This window comes from Castor canadensis, chromosome 15 (genome assembly GCF_047511655.1).
Source record: "Castor canadensis chromosome 15, mCasCan1.hap1v2, whole genome shotgun sequence".
NCBI lineage: Eukaryota > Metazoa > Chordata > Mammalia > Rodentia > Castoridae > Castor > Castor canadensis.
Window position 1 is genome coordinate 99,332,732 of NC_133400.1, and position 16,060 is coordinate 99,348,791.

The 16,060-nt window shown below is 47.3% G+C and overlaps 1 protein-coding gene across 8 annotated transcripts in view; it reads left to right on the forward strand.

The window, feature by feature from the left end:
- The first annotated feature begins 439 nt into the window (after positions 1 to 439).
- Positions 440 to 16,060, forward strand: part of Tarbp1 (tRNA guanosine 2 -O-methyltransferase TARBP1) — a 49,453-nt gene continuing 33,832 nt past the window's right edge. For 5 of the 8 annotated variants that reach the window (XR_012442212.1, XR_012442211.1, XM_020173369.2 and 2 more), the window contains exons 1-8: positions 440 to 1,353; positions 5,314 to 5,411; positions 6,447 to 6,516; positions 9,395 to 9,543; positions 10,677 to 10,729; positions 12,342 to 12,439; positions 14,270 to 14,405; positions 15,317 to 15,413. Coding sequence is in view for 6 of the 8 variants with exons in the window: in XM_020173369.2 (XP_020028958.2) it covers positions 477 to 1,353; positions 5,314 to 5,411; positions 6,447 to 6,516; positions 9,395 to 9,543; positions 10,677 to 10,729; positions 12,342 to 12,439; positions 14,270 to 14,405; positions 15,317 to 15,413 (1,578 nt within the window). In the remaining 2 variants the exon portion in view is untranslated. Of the gene's footprint in view, positions 5,412 to 6,446; positions 6,517 to 9,394; positions 9,544 to 10,676; positions 10,730 to 12,341; positions 12,458 to 14,269; positions 14,406 to 15,316; positions 15,414 to 15,824; positions 15,897 to 16,060 lie in introns of all 8 variants that reach the window. The other 3 variants (XM_074056845.1, XM_074056847.1, XM_074056844.1) reach the window with 3 other exon arrangements.

The window sequence follows — 16,060 nt, forward strand, 5'->3', positions numbered from 1 at the left end:
CTGCCGTGCCCCTAAATCATCCTTGTTTTCATTAATTATTTTAGTGCATTTGTTCAGAATCCTTTTCGGATACACTGTGTCAGTGTCTTTGTGGGTGAATTACGGGCATGCACCTTTTTGAAAATAATCCCCTAGGTGAATGTGAAGTACACCTTTATGAACTTGCAGCCTAGATCACAGGGACGCCTGGCTGATTTAGGGCCCTGGGTAGGTCAACCTCCAAACAGAAATTGGTTGAGTTGGTGTAACAATACACTGAAGTCTAACGAGGGCCTTCTTCCTCCTAAAATTCAGCAAGGGAGAACCGCAGGAGCCCACAGGGTAGGCTCTAGGCATTGCTGGAGGAAGGGGCCCAGGACGCGTGGAGCTCCGCCCCCTCCCCGCGCACGCGCACGTCCTCTCGGGCCCGGCCGGTGCACGCGCACGCCGACGCCTTCCTGGGCAGCTTGGCGGCGGCGGCTGCGCGCGCGCGACCAATGGAGTGGGTCCTGGCAGAGGCGCTGCTCGCGCAGAGTCCGGACCCCCGGGTCCTGCTCGGGACGCTGTGCGGCGGGGAGGCGTCGGCGGAGCGCGTGGAGACGCTGCGCTTCCTTCTGCAGCGGCTGGAGGACCAGGGCGCGGGTGCGGGCGCGCTCCCGGAGGCGGCGCGCGAGGTCGCCGTGGAGTACTTGGTGCCGCTGCTGCGCGGCCTGCGTGAGCGCCCGGGCGGCTCCGACGCCGGCCCGCCGTGCCAGCGCCAGCGCGTGCTGCGGGCGGCGGGCGCGGCGCTGCGCTCGTGCGCCCGGCTGGCTGGGCCCCCGCCGCTGGCCGCCGCGCTCGCCGAGGACGCGCTGCGGGAGCTGCAGGCGGCGCGCGCGCCGGGCGCCCTGGCGGCCCTGGAGGTCCTGGCGGCCGTCGGGCCCTGCCTGCGGCCCCGTGAGGACGGGCTGCTGCTGGAGCGGGTGGCGCGGGCCGCCGTGGCGCTGGCGCTGGCCGGGGACGGGTGCTCCGAGGACGCGGCGGCGCTGGTGGCCGTGCGGCTGCTGCCCGCGCTGGGCCAGTGCGGCGGGGCGGCATTGCGGGCCGTGTGGGATGCGCTGGCCGCGCCGGACGCGCCCTCGGGCCCCGGCCGCATCGGGCCGGAGCTGCTGGTGCTGAGCGCGCTGGCCGAGAAGCTGCTGCCCGAGCCCGGCGCGCGCGACCCGGGCCCCGACGCGCGGCACTGCGCGCGCTTCTGGAGGACGGTGCAGGCGGGGCTGGGCCGCGCCGATGACGCCCTGACGCGCAAGCGCGCGCGCTACCTGCTGCAGAGGGCCGTGGAGGTGTCCGCCGAGCTGGGTGACGACTGCACCTGCGGCCCCCAAGACGCCACGGGTACTTACTCGACCCTGCCTGCCTTCCCGGGAGCGGAGCTCCCTGCTTCCGGAAACCAGCTCCCCGGGTCGCCCCCGCCATCCCTCCAATTTGGCTATTCGGATGGCACTCCTAAAGACTGACAGCCTTGGGGACATCCTCTCGAAGGTGTCCTGGGAGGTGCCGCGGTCGGAAACAGTGGACCAGGAGCAGGGTGTGGTTCGGCACCCGCGGAGTAGTTTAGGAAGATGACCTCGGGCCTGTAAACTGACCCAGAGTTGTGCGCTGTCGTGGTGCGTCCGTTCTAGTAGGTCGGAAGGGTTGGCATCCAGCAGTTTGAAAGGAAAATTAGGTACCTGTACTCAGGGAACAATTTATTTATCTGAGGGTTAGAATTAACCATTGCCCTTTTGAAATTTCTCTTGGTAATGAGTTCTCAGGAGCAGGATTTAGTAATATTTGCCACGCATTTTTCTTGTCAATCTTTGGAGGGTTTTTTTTTTTTTCCCCATCAATTTAGTAGAATGATTTTGGTTGAATTTTTTGGGGGTAGTACTGGGGTTTGAACTGAGGGTCTCATGCTTTCTAGGCAGCCTCACTCCACCAGTCCTTTTTTGTGATGGGTGTTTTCGAGATAGGGTCTCAGGAACTATTTGCCCTGGCTGGCTTTGAACTGATCTCCTGCTCTTTGCCTCCTGAGTAGCGAGGATTACAGGCGTGAGCCACTGGCGCCCGGCTTCTGATTGAATTTTTTAAACAGCGTTTTGGGCTGTGATATCTCCTGCTTCCCGCAGAGTGGATGGATAGCAAAGCCTGCCCTCGGCTTTGCGTTTCCTGCAGATTGGTTTGTCCGTGGAAGTGTGTGAAAGCATGCTTAACTCGTTTTTGAACTATCATTGTCCAAAAGACTGACTCCACGTTGTCTCGATAGAAAGTCTCTACTTTTCTAACTGTACCTGACTCCTCATTTATTTCAGGTAAAGGATTTTTGTCTGGCTGAAGTTGTGAGATTAGAGTTTTATCTAACTTAAAAATAGATTTGAAATAGTTGAACAGTTCCAAAATGGGTGATCATTCCTTGTGAGTTTTTACATTTGAAGAATGAGCAGAGTGGAAAGCTTACTGTCAAGAGTAGCAATGGTCTTCCTGTCCCCCCCCACACACATACCCCCATCTGGAAAAGAAACCACTTACACCTCTTTAAATGGATATTTTGGTATTTACCTATGTCTTGAAAGAATATATCTTAGCTGTATCCTGAAGTCCATTGTCGTAGTTCAGTTTTTGGTAAATGTGTTTAGCATTATGGCTGCAGACATTGTTGACAGGTGGTCTACATAGAAAACTAGTCACAGTTTAAAGAAACAAAACCATTCTTCCATTCCTGCGAGTTTTTCTTATAGTTACCTCATGCTACGTTTTTCTTGGTTTTGTCCATACTAATCACAAATTTAGCCCTCAATTCTCAGCCAGTTGCCTGAATCCTTCCTCTGTAAAGGCAAACCATGAGGTGTTTCATAAGTTTCCTTGAGGAAATCTTTCTTGGAGTCCTTGTTCTTGCTTGAATAGGGATTGTTTTTCCCTATGCCAAGTGCGTAGCTGATAGCCTTAGATCTGTGTCCACCATCCTCCCTTCACCCGAGTCCTCTTTCCTGAAGTCTGTGTTTTTACTCACTGTATCTGTGTAGTGCATTCGCCAGTGGTTTCCTGAGAGAACATGTTTTGAAGGTTGCATGTCTGATGATTGATGATTGTATCAAAAGATGCTCAGTGTCTGACAACATGTGTTCTTCTTTAGCAATCCCATTTGAACTTAAAAAAGTTAGTCTCCATCTTCTGAAAATCCCCTTCTGCTCATCTGTTTCTCCTTGATCTTTTCTGTTAGGTCCTTTGATGTATAATTGCACTTACTCACAAGTCTGATACCTGAACTGGCTAGGTTTGACTGCTCTCTCTTTTATCTTTGCATCATGGAATCATGTCTTTTTGTCCTAGTATTTCTTCTGTTAGGCCCTCGGTGTGTGGCACTGAGTCCATCTGGTTGATCTGGCTTTGGGTTTGTCTTGCTGTGCTTGTCTCAGATGCACTCTGGTCTTCTTGGGGTGGTCGTGGCCACCTTGAGCATGACCTTGGAGAACCTGGAGGTTTTGCTCAGGCCTTGGATGCCTGCCCCAGATGGGGTCTTCTGAGGCTGGTGCTTGGTGCTTGGTGCAGGTAGAGATGAAGCTGGGCCTTTTCATCTCTTCTACTCCAGTTGTGTCTAAGGCCCTGTGTGCCTGAGCATCCCAGCGTGAACTTTTCCTGCCACCTCTACTCCTCTGCAGTGGCACACAGCCTCTTCCTCTGCCTAGTGAAGGGCTGGACATTGGTGCCGTCTCCTGGGCCATCTGCATTCTGCCCGGGGCGGGGGTCCTGAGCCCTGGTGTTGCCCTCCTCTGGCCAGACTGGCTTTTTTTGTGTCCTTTAGCGTTCCTGCAGGGGCTTTCTTCCTCTTCTACAGCAGCAGGCGCTTTCGCTTCTTAGCAGTTTTCTGTCCCTCCCCACGGGCAGCCCAGCTTTGCCTGGTATTAGGGCAGAGACAGGTGCAGGCTTTGGCCTATTGTCAGTGCAGGGTCCAAGAACAGGTGGGGCTGAGAGGTTGTTCCCTGTTGGTGTCGCTGTAGGATGTGAATGGACCTCCCGTGTTTCAGGCAGCCCCTCAAGCTAAGGCAGGTCCTACAGCCTGTGACTCCAAGGTCTCCCTCCCTGCCCAGGAGGCTCCTGAGCACAGAGGAGGCCAGGAAAACAGCTGGGGAGTGGGTTCCTGGGCTTCTGTGATGTCAAGCCAGTCTTTAAACACTCATTTAAAATGCTATTTAAAACCTGCTTCTCGGTGCCTCCTCTTCTATGTTTAGTCTGAGGTGGACAGTTTGTATGCCCTTTCTATTCTTGGAGGGACTTCTGCCCTTGGGCTCCCCAAAAGTTTAGGAGTTTGCAGGTTATCCAGCCTTTGCTCTTGGTGGCAGTAATGTTCATTCGAAGTGGAATGAAGAGGCCATATGAGTCTAAACAGCTGGGTTTGTCTTTACATTTGATTGTTAGTTTGGTGGGGGCAGACTTCTAGCTTGGAAAATATTTCCATCCAAAATTTTAAAGGCATGGATCTGCCCTCTCAGAAGCTGGAGCTCCCTTGTTGCTATTGAGAAGATGAAAGGATTCTGAAACCTCTTTGTTTATGGTCTGCTCCTTCCCTGTGGAGGTTCCAGCGTGGGCCCAGGTCTGTTTTCATCCTTGTGCTGGACGCCTAGTATACCTGTTCAGTCCGGAAGTCAGGTACTGTGGTTCTGGGAGATTTTCTTGAGTTATTTTGTTCATGATTTCCATTTACAGCCCTTTCTTTGAGTTTCTTGCATTGCTGTCAAATTTTAGTTCTCAGGAGACCTTGTTTGTCCTTGGAACATCCCTTTTTTTTTTTATAGCATCCTGTTCTTCAGCCTCAGGGAACAGATCCTTTTTGGGTTAGCCTGACTTCTCATCTCCAATTACAGAAGTGACTTTCTCTGCCAAGATCCTGGGGGGATGTTATAAGGCAAATCAAATGACTTCTTGGCTTTTCCTTATCAACTTAAAGTTCCTTTCTCCTAAGTCTGTGGATTTCCTATGATTTTCAAAACTGCTGTGTCTGCTCCTTTTTTTTTTTCCCATTCTCCTAGTGTTTTGCCTTTGAAAACTCCTTTACTATTAGAATAAAAGTCTTAGGGAGAGAAAGTAGAGTTTGTATGTGCAAACCTGTCCTTCTTACCCAGAAGTCCGCTATGATCTTATTGAAAACAAACCAAACAAAACTCCTTTTGACATTTCCAAGCTCCCTGTATAAGGCACCTCTGTGATGAGGGAATGCAGTATTTGCTAACAACAGCGTTATTTTAAGTATGCTATTATGAAGAAAATGATGAAATTTGCACAAGGAAAAACTAATTTTCTTTTTTAAAACCCTACCAGGCCCAAGTCTGTTTTGGTGGTCTGAAAAGAAAAAAGATGAGCTTCTGAAGTTTTGGGAAAATTACATTTTAATTATGGAGACTCTAGAAGGAAATCAGGTAAGTGCTTTCCTATTTTAATAAATCCTATAGCACCTATTTTACTCTTCTCCAAATATTCACTGAAAGCAACGTAGAAGGCCAACTTAGATGTGGCATGATAGACTCCTAGTAAGCTTTGTTTTCTGGCATAAACGCAAATTAAAATAGAGCGTGAATTGTCCCAGCAAACTAAAGAATGCTTTCAGTGGACTTAAATAGCCCTTCAAAAAATGGAGCCTTATTTCACCTTCCCTTGGCATCCTCCAACTTGAATCAGAATCGCAGACAGCTTGTTATAAAACACAAATTGCTGAGCCCCACCTGCAGGCATTTCGACTCAGTAGGTCAGGGCAGGGCCTGAGAATCTGAGTTTTGTACCGGTTTCCAGGTGATGCCTGTACAGCCGTCTCCTGACTCGGGGCTCCCTGTTATAAGATGCAGGACACGCGGGAGCCAGCCATCTGGAGTCAGCGTGAGGTGTCCATCCAAATGCGTACCACACATTACTTAGGGATACGAGGAATGCAAAGTATTTCTAAATTGAAATGAGCGTGTAGGGTTTCTTTGGTTGGTCGATCTGTGAGACCTCCTTTATTTATTTTAGAAGCTCAGGTTTATGTATATTCTGAAGGCTCTATCAGTCAGACTCCGGGAAAGGGCCTGCCACATGGTCTAAGTGGCGTGAAGCGCCTTGAACTCTGTGTTGGCTCTCCTTCTCGATGTGACTTTGAACGGCTTGAGTGACAGGCAACACTTCAGTGTCATCTCTTATTTAAGGCACCGGTCTCATCAGCCCTGCCTTTTTCCCAGGGCAGTTAAGGATCACATTACATAATTTAGGACATTCACCATGTAAGCGTCCACATTACTGTAGCTGTGTTTTAGGTGACACATTCAGTCCTGGACACCCAGACCATGCCGTGACAAACTCTAGAAGAAGCTTCAGGGCAAAACCAGGAAGACTGTCGTTAACCTGTCGTTATATAAATAACATTCCCTTACATTTCTGAAGCTGGATTTCTATTTCATATGATTTTTTGCTCTTATTTTTAGATACATGTTATAAAGCCAGTCTTACCAAAGCTAAACACTCTGTTTGAGTATGCAGTGTCAGAAGAAAATGGTAATGATTACTTTCTTTTTGCTTTTATGAAACGTAGTTTTCCCCCCTCATTTGATAACTAGTTCTTGTTCATTGTGGAGAATTTGGAAAAACTTAGTGTAAGCAGAGAAATGGGAACCGTCTCGTAATGCTGCCACTAGACAGTATTGGTCATTAATAATGCACCTTTGCCTCCTTTGGGAGAACTGTCCACAGCTCACACGCCACAGCGTGTCCACCCGCAGCACAGCGTTTACTCATGGCCTTCAGTCATCTTCAGGAACATAGCTTTACATGTCACAGGATGTCCTGTGATTACATGGAGGTGTGATTGATGGATTAAGCTTTGACCATAAGAATTTCGACATCACCTGTCTCAGAGGCAGTCCTCAGTGGCCAGCTCGTTTCCTGTGTCACGTGCAGCCTCTCTTGCCACCTCTCCAGCACCGAGGCATCCTAGCATTTCCTCTGTAAAAATGTCAGTGTGTGTCCTTAAGAGATAAGGATGCTTCACTAATGCTGTGTTTTAATAATAATAGCTCTTGAATATGAATGTACATTTCTACTGCTTTGCGTTCTTACTCTGGTAAAATCTTTTTTATGTAAAATGCACATGTATCTTTTCATGTGTTAGACTTATTTTTTTGGGGGGGGCAGATTCTGGTATTGTTACATATCTTGGACTTCCCGGGAAGAGAAAATTCCAGGGTTTATTTTAAAATTTTTTATTGTTTTGGCAGTAGTGGGGTTTGAACTCAGGGCCTATGCTTGCTAGGCAGGCGCTGTACCTCTTGAGCCTCTCCACCAGCCTTAAACATGGTTTTTAAACCCTGGATCATCAGAGGTTTCTAACAGAAAGATGATGAAGCTGAGACTTCCTGAAATTGTTTTGTGAAGTCAGATTTAGATCAGTGAAGCAGCTTTTGCAGGCCAGGATACTTGGTGTTCACAGGAACGGTGAGATGCTGTGTTGCTGTGTTCACACACGAGGATTAAGCCAGGTAAATGGGTGTCAGTGCCCACCTAGATAATTGCAGCGTTAATAGTTTGACCCCTCGGGAACTGGGCTTTATTCAGCTGATTGCGGCGGCTGTTTTGTGATACACTGGGGTTTTTCGCAGACCGTGAGCCTCTCTTGTCCCACCTGGGGCTAGCATTTAATTCAATCCTGTGATGACTTTGCTTATTCACTCACTATTAAAATGATGCTCTTATTATCATATTTTGCCCTCAGCTCTTGGCAAGCTAAACGAAATCACAGTGACAGTTTTGAACAGTGACCATTGCCAAAGAGTTGAGCAAGAGTTTTGGTGTAAATTGCAAATGATAGGCCAGTTTGTTTACAGAATGTCGTGGGTTCAAAATGCCAGATGCTCATTTCTAACAGAATTAAAGGGTATTTCAAGAAAAAATATCTCTGAGGTGCACATTTATTCCATGTTTTATTTGCTCCCTCAGTTACATATTCAGTTAATAAGTGTGTAATAATATACATTCAGTATATACTAAGCACTGGGTAACATGGAGAGACTATATGTATGTGAGTGTGTAAATGTGTATATATAGCCTCTCCATTTGAACCATGCCCCAGCCCTTACTGCTTCAGTTATTTTTCAGGTAAGGGGTCTCGTTTTTGCCTGGGGCCATCTCAGACTGTGATCCTCCTACCTGTGGCCTCCTAAGGAGCTGGAATTTCAGGAGCGCATCACCACGCCCGGCTTATTTAATTGAGATGGAGTGTCACCAACTTAAACTGTGATCTTCCTGATCTCTGCCTCCCGAGTAGCCGAGACTACATTCTTGAGCTGCCCCCTGTCCCATGTGGTTTTGATTATAGGTTCTCTGAAGGGAGAAGACAGGGATGAATGGAATGCACAGTGAGAGGGTAGTCAGAGAAGGCCTGACTTGGGGGTGACATCTGAGCTCGGAGCACTGGGGAGGCGTGAGCCCTCCTGAGATGGGAACAGCTTCTCAAAGCAGGCTAAGGACCAGCAGAGCTGCAGGAGCAGGCTTCAGAGAAGGAGATAGGGCTGGAGCGCTAGTCAGTATCTGTCCCTGCCTCTTTCAGACTCCACTCTAAGAGCGATGGGAAGCTGTTCAAGGGTTTTAAGCAGAGAAATGGGTTGAAACTGGGCATGGTGGTGCACACCTGTAATCCTAGCACTCAGGAGGCTGAGGCAAAATCATTGTGCAGCCTGAGCTATACAGTGAGACCTTGTCTTAAAAGAATGGAAATGTGAGAGAATTGTTGGTTGAAGAGACTGGTGGTGTAGCTCAGTGGTAGAGCTCTTGCCTAGCATGGAGGAGTCAGTGGGTCCCACCCCTAGCACAGCAGTGTATATATACAGCATGTGTATATGTGTATACGTTTATGTACGTATGCATGTATATGTATATGTGTGTACATATGTATACACGCAAATAACAATAGTTGTTCTGGGCACAGTGGTGTATACCTGTAATCCCAGCATTCAGGAGGCTGAGGCAGAAGAATCAAGAGTTCAAAGCCAACCTGGGCTACAAAGCAAGACCCTGTCAAAAAAAAAAAAGGAAGGAAAGCAGAAGAATTGATTGAAACCTCCCCCATTTGCACATGTAGGGTAATATTTTATGTTGGTACACTGTAGCAGCTATAAAATTCATTTACAGACCTAAATGAAACCTATGAATCCAGCATTCTGAATACGAACGTTATCTTTGTTATTCAGTAAACACCCGTGAATGTGATTAGAATCACTCTTTTGCAGTCCTAGGACAGTGTTATTCAGTAAACACCCGTGAATGTGATTAGAATCACTCTTTTGCAGTCCTAGTGACAGTGTGTGTCTGTATGCATACTTATTCATGAGAATCCATGAAGTCTAAATGTAATGTGAGCATTAAATGTTTATTTCCACAGGCTGTTGGCTCTTTCACCCCTCCTGGCATATGTGTATTTACAAAAGAATGTTTGAAAGTGAAAACAAAATCCTGACCAAAGAAGGTGTTACCCATTTTTTGGAGCTGTATGAGACAAAGTCTCTTCCATTTTCACCAGAACTTTCTGAGGTAATGACAGCCTGTGCCCTTCCTTGTTCCCTTTGTCAAGTATAGAGGCCTTCATTGTATTGCATGTGGTCTTCAAAAAAGTGCACTGTATCAGCAAGGGACATTTTATGGTTTTGCACAACACAGATGCTGTGTGTGCAAGCATAGGTGTCCTGCTGGGAAAAGCTCTGAGTGGTGGGCCTTGTACCAAGGCCATTGTGAAAAAAGTAGCTCTCTGCCCTCCATCTTCCGGACCACATCAGTCCATGGCTTGCACACTGGTGTTGAAGCTTGAGCTCTGGATCATGGTTGTTGTTTAGATGGAGCCGAGTCAGTCTGCTCCATCACTATCTCCCATCTGAGCTCCATGTGTTAGCTTTTGTTCCTGGTGGTCAGGAGCCACACAGAGTGAAGAGCCTGGGAGGATGGCCACTTGTGTTACAGTGTCCTAGGATGCACAGAGCACTTCACACTTAGAGCTACCAGGGGTCTGACCTCATGCTGCCAAGTTGAGACGCATCCAGTTTCTGCATTCTCCCATCCTTCTGGTACTTTGTGAAGCTTGCGTTTTTTGACCAGGAAGATTTTTGGGATATAGATTTCCCGCTTTATCTTGGGGCTGGAGTTTGCACTTAGGGCTTTCCACTTACAAAGCAGGCACTCTATTGCTTCAGCCATGCCTCCAGTCCATTTTTGCTCTGGTTATTTTTGAGATGAGGTGTCTTGAACTATTTGCCTGGCTCGGCCTCCATTTATGATCCTCCCAATGTCAGCCTCCCAAATAGCTAGGATTACAGGAGTGAGCCACTGGATCCTGGCTGAGGGTCTTTCTGTTTTTCCTGTTACTACCTGTAACCTACTCTGTGGCCTATTACTACCTGTATTGTTGGGGTTCACTTTCCTCCCCCATGACATGAGCTTTCTTAGTGTGCCATAGGTTGTTATCAGGTGGGAATACCCTGCGCTCATTACTTTGTCGTCTGGTAGAACTAGGGTGCCCACCATGACCCTCAGTGAATTCAAACCAATAGTGTAGGAGGTCAGCTTTGCTTGTCACAGCTCTTCTGCGACCCCATGGTGGGTGTGCCACCAGGCTGGTTAGTACGCAGTAGAACTTAGTATTGATCACATGTCTTTTTGTTTTGTTTCTGAAGTTTATTGTTGGACCGCTAATGGATGCACTTTCCGAGAGCTCTCTGTACAGCAGGTAAGCAGGTGTTCTCTTATTAAGCTGTAACGGAGTATCATGCATTTGATACGTGCATTTGTTACGATGCAGGACCGTATTGTTTAAAAAGTGCATTTGATACGTAATCTGCCTCATAGACAGTCAGCTGTTTAAGACCACGTGGCAACTTCTGTGTTTGTATTTTTCTTAACTTCTATTATCTATTACACATTCCACTTTTTTTCTTGTTTCCTTTTGTCCCTTACAGCCTCTTGTTTCTTGCTTTCTACTCGTTTGGAAAAGGCAGGGATTTTACCTAACTAACATACTTACATTTTGGACTTTTTTTTTTTTTTTTAAGAAAAGTCTCTCTGTGTAGTCTAGGCTGGCCTTGAACTTGGGATCCTCCGGCCTTACTTTCTTAAGTGTTGGGATTACAGGCATGTGTCACCAAACCCAGCTGTCCTTGTTCTTTTAACTTTCTGTTTTGACCTAGTCTGACACTTAACAGAAAAGCCCTGGGAATAAGACAAAGTGTTGCTGTTTATCTCTCCATAGTTACTAATTTGTTCAAGTGTTGCCTCTTTCCAGGTATATTTATCTTTCTTAGCTCTGTTTGTGTACAACACCTACCCATCTATATCTGCTTCAGTGGCTGCCTGTCTGTCCATCCATGCATCTACCTGCCCGCCAGTCCATCCATCCATATTAAGAACCATAAATCTACATCACTGCACCCAGTTTCCCTCCAGTACACAGGGCTCAGCCTAACCTTTTTCCTTTCATATCTGACGGTGGCTGCCCGGATCCTAAGATGTCTGTATATTTATTTGCCTTTGGAAAAGGTCAGCAGAGAGAAATTTGTCAGTGTCAGCCTTAGTCTCATTTGGGGAGAATTACGTAGACTCCTAAAGTATCTCTTCCAGTTTCTCCTGCTTTTAAAGTCACGTTGTCTCTCTAATACTGATTAAATTTATAGCTATAAGTCTTCTGTTTGGCAAGCCCCTAAACAGAATCCCCTCCATGTCTTGAAACATACTGAATGTCTGTGCCAAGTTACAATAATACTGACTTCCAGTGTCTATTTGATAAACACCGACACGGTGAGACCGCTGGAGAGCGTTGAGCAGGTGGAGGAGCTGGTTTCTTACTGAGTACCTGGGTTTCCCGCACTTCAGGGCATGCGGGAGCAGAAGGACAGCAGAAAACCATGACGAGTTGATGTTGATAACTAGAGCGCCTGCAGAAGTGACTTATTCCTGACACGCGTCTTTGCTGTGAATGTCGTTTTTTACTTAAGACATAAAGTCATTGAATTAGAAGTTGGAAACAATAGAACATCACTTAAAGTTATTATTATTTTTATGATACTACTTAGCAAGATTCCTGTGTGTGTAAAAGAAAAGGAAAGTATCATAAAAAGGCTCCCAGGCCTCCTTAGGATAGGAAGTTATGACTGGAGGTCATTCTCCTAGATGGTTCTGGTGTTTCTGTAGCCAGACAAATTTCTTGGAATTGAACTGAAAAATAAAAGATTGTCTGATCATTGTATTGCTGCGAGACTGGGGCTACAGTCCATGTAGACTAGTTGTAGCATGCTCACTTACAAACAGATTTGAAATATGTGTTTCTTTCCCCTCTTTGTCTGTAGGTCCCCAGGCCAGCTGGTAGGAAGTGGTTCTCCACTGGGATTAAAATTACAGAAGTTTTTAGTCACTTATGTTTCCCTTCTTCCAGAAGAAGTAAAGAGTATGTGTCAGCAAAGAGGTTTTTACTTTTGCATTTTCCTTTTTAATTTTTAGTGTTTATTGGTATGAGCTCTGTGGTGCGAGTGTTCTCATGTGATTGGGATCCTGTGATCTGCCCGTCTTGTCACAGTCACACAGGTGGCTCTCGCCGGTGTTGGCAGTGGTGGTGGAGGGAGCTGCCGTGGGTGTCTCGTCCATCTGTTTATTAAACTAGGTTGGGGGAAGAAAGAACTGGTTTTAGGAAAAAGTAGCAAGTGGACTATATTGTGGCAGTTGTCCTTTCATGGACACCGTCTTAGAAAGACAAAAAAGAAGAGTACACTTGTTTTTCTAAGAAGTATCCTAGATCAGGTGAGTTCGGGAGCCCAGCATGTTTTTGCTTGTTGAGAGGACTTAACTCTGCTTTCTGAGTCCTTTTTCATGTCTGCCTGTGCGACTAACAAAGTGACCCTTATTTGTGTTTAATCTGCATTGGGCTCAGGGCCAAGCACAGCACACACGTTGGTGAGTGTTGGCTGAATGTGAAGGGAAGCTTGACCATTGTGCCTCCCTGTGTCACGAGTGAGGGGTCAGGCACAAGACCAATTTCCAGAGAACATCTCAGGTGTATCTAGCTTTGTGCTGGCTACTTTAGAAGTTATAGAATACATATAACACTGTTTTAGGAGATGAGCTTTCTTGGAAGTCATTCTGCAGTGCTGATTTGTAAAACTAGGTGTTTTCTCTGACTGTGTGACCCAGCATCCTCAGGCAGCCACACTGTAGCAGAGTGGAAGCGTGAGCCTCTGTGATGCCATCCAGGGAGAGAGAAGCAGCAAGGAAGGTCTGCGCTCAGCACAGAGTCCACAGTCCCCTCCACCAGCACTCTGGTCCTGTCTTTCCTTAGCACTTCAGAAAAATGGCTCCCAGCAGGAAAAACTTTACTTTTTTTTTTTTAACAAATACAACTGCGTGTGGTTATCAGGATCCCCACAAAACAGTGGAATACATGACTTACTAAATAGGAATGAAATGTTAACATCGACGTTTGTTTCACAATAGCTTTACTGACATTTAATTCACATCCTACAAAACTGTTCAGCCAGCTGTACTTTTAAACAGTTCAGTTCAGTCATGTTTAGTACATTCACAGATTGTACAGTCATCACACTATCAGATTCCAAAATACTTTCATCAACCCCCAAAAAGAAGCCCTGCACCCACGAGCGGTCACTTATTCCACCGCCTTCCTGGCCCCCCCACCGCCCCCAGCAGCCATGAACCCACTTTCTGGTCCATAGATTCATGCATCCTGAGCGTTTCCTGTAATGGACTCGAGCAAAATATGGCCTAATTTTAGGTCTGGCTTCTTTCCCTAGGTACAGAGTTGAGAGTGCATCCATGTTGTGACGTGCATCAGTTTTTCCTCTTTGTGGCTGAATAATACTCCACTGTGTCGACAGTCCACATTTTGTTCTCCCTTCATCAGTGGGCGGGTGTTTGTATTGTTCCACCTTTTTGACTACCAGGAGTAAGGCTGCTGTGAATATTCACATAAAAGTCTTTGCAAGGACTCCACTTCACTTCTGGGTGTGTGTCACCCGTGGAGTTGCTGGGTCACGTGTAGATTTGCGGGCTACAGTGTCTTGCCTTCCCCAAGCAGCGTGAGGCTCCAGTTCCTCCACAGCCTTCCTGGCCCCTGTCCCTGTCCCTGTCTGTCCTTTTGATCCCATCCTTCCTGGCGGGTCTGAAGGGGCTGTGACCTGCACTTCCCTGGTGACAGATGGCACCGAGTGTGTCCTGAGTGTGTGTGTATTGGCAGTGGTGATACTTTTACAACTTTTCCTTCCAGGCGGTTTCCTGCTGACATTTGTTCAGAGGATGACAAGCAGACACTGGTGTGCAGTGCCCATTCTGTTTCTGTCTGAGGCTTTGGCCAGTGTCCCAAGATGCAAGGTCCTGGGCGTGGAGGGGCTTCTTGCGCTCAGGTAACCTCCACAGCCTGCTCACGTGTGGCTTTTTGTCAGTGTATTTGTGTTTCCTCCTGCTCTCCTTGTGATTTTACCTAATACCATTTTATATAAGAAAAAAATGTTATTTAGGGCTGGTGGAGTGGCTCAAGGAGCAGAGCACCTGCCTGCAAGCATGAGGTCCCGAGTTTAAACACCAGTACTGAAAAAAAACTCATTCATGTAGTTGAACTTACTTTGTTTCATGAATGACTAATTTAAATACGTGCTATGATACATGCTACTGGGCTTTGACCACCTTCAGGCCGGTAAATTTTTTAAATTATGTTAGTAGAAAATGAAGGCTAAAATACCGAATAATGATGTTGAGTAGAAGGTATTTCAGAGGCCAGGTGCAATGGTTCACACATGTAATCCCAGTTGTTTGGGAGTTGGAGATTGGGAGGATTGAGGTTTGAGGCCAGCTTGTACAAAGTGTTAGCAAAATCATATCTCAACGCAATAGCTGAGCATGGTGGGATGCTCCTGTAATCCCAGCTGTTTGGGAGGCATAGGTGGGAGGATCGAGTCCAAGCCTGCCTCGGCGAAATATTCAAGACCCTATCTGAAAGAATAAAGTAGAAAAGGACTGGGGGTGTGGCTCAGGTGGTACAGCACCTGCCTGACAAGCATAAGGCCCTGAGTTCAAACTCCAGCGCTGTCAAAAAGTATGTCAAAAAAAATACAAAATTCTTACTCTAAAAGTATCTTCATTTACAGTCGTTAAAACAGATTTACATCATGTTAAACTTGACCTCTGTTAGAAGCCGTAGCGGACACAAAGGCTTTGCAAGTCTGCTGACGTGCGTTAGAGGATGCAGGCATTGTCAGTAATCACAGGTTGGTAGGCGTGTCCTGGGAACCTGCTGTGCGTTTCTGTTTCGGTGCAGGGATGTCGTCCAGTGTACCATGATCACGCACCAGATTCTGCTGAGAGCCTCTGCACAGTGCTATCTTCTCCAAACCGCCATGAACTTGCTGGATGTGGTAAGTTTACCTCTGGCGCTCCCGTTTACTGGTCTTTCTTAGTGAGCGGGTTGCAGAAATGAGTAGCAGGCCTGTGGAAACACCATCAGAAAAGCCTGCTGATCAGGGTGGCCCTTGGTGACATCAGGGAACTTGGTTTGGGGGAGGATTTACACCATCCTAGGTGATAGGAGTGGCACGCTGTACAGGAGGTGTTTCTGGAAAACGCCTGCTTTCCCTCTGGAATCAGGAACTCTGTGCGAGGCACAGGCTGTCTGCAGTAGTAGGGCCCAATATAAACCCAGGCACCGGGTTCCTCGCCCGTGTCCCTGGCAGTGGCATTCCACGTGCTCTGTCACAGCTTGGCCTGGGTGACTCACCAGGGCGGGAGCTGGTGCCTGGGTTCCTCCACGCTTTTCCCTCATCTTCCAGACCCAACAAGTCTGCTGGCCAGAGCACACTGTCGGAGAAGCGTGGGCAGTAACCATGGCCTCGGCTTTGCGGGTCGGTGGTCTCTGGTACAAATTCCGCTCTCTTCCTTTGTAGACTAAGGTAGCCACAGACTAATGAATAAACGGTGTGCTGTGGCTCACCAGGACTTCATTTACAGAGGGCTTGGAGTGGTCTCGTTGCCCTGCCTAAAGCCTGGAATCTTAATTCCAGACCTG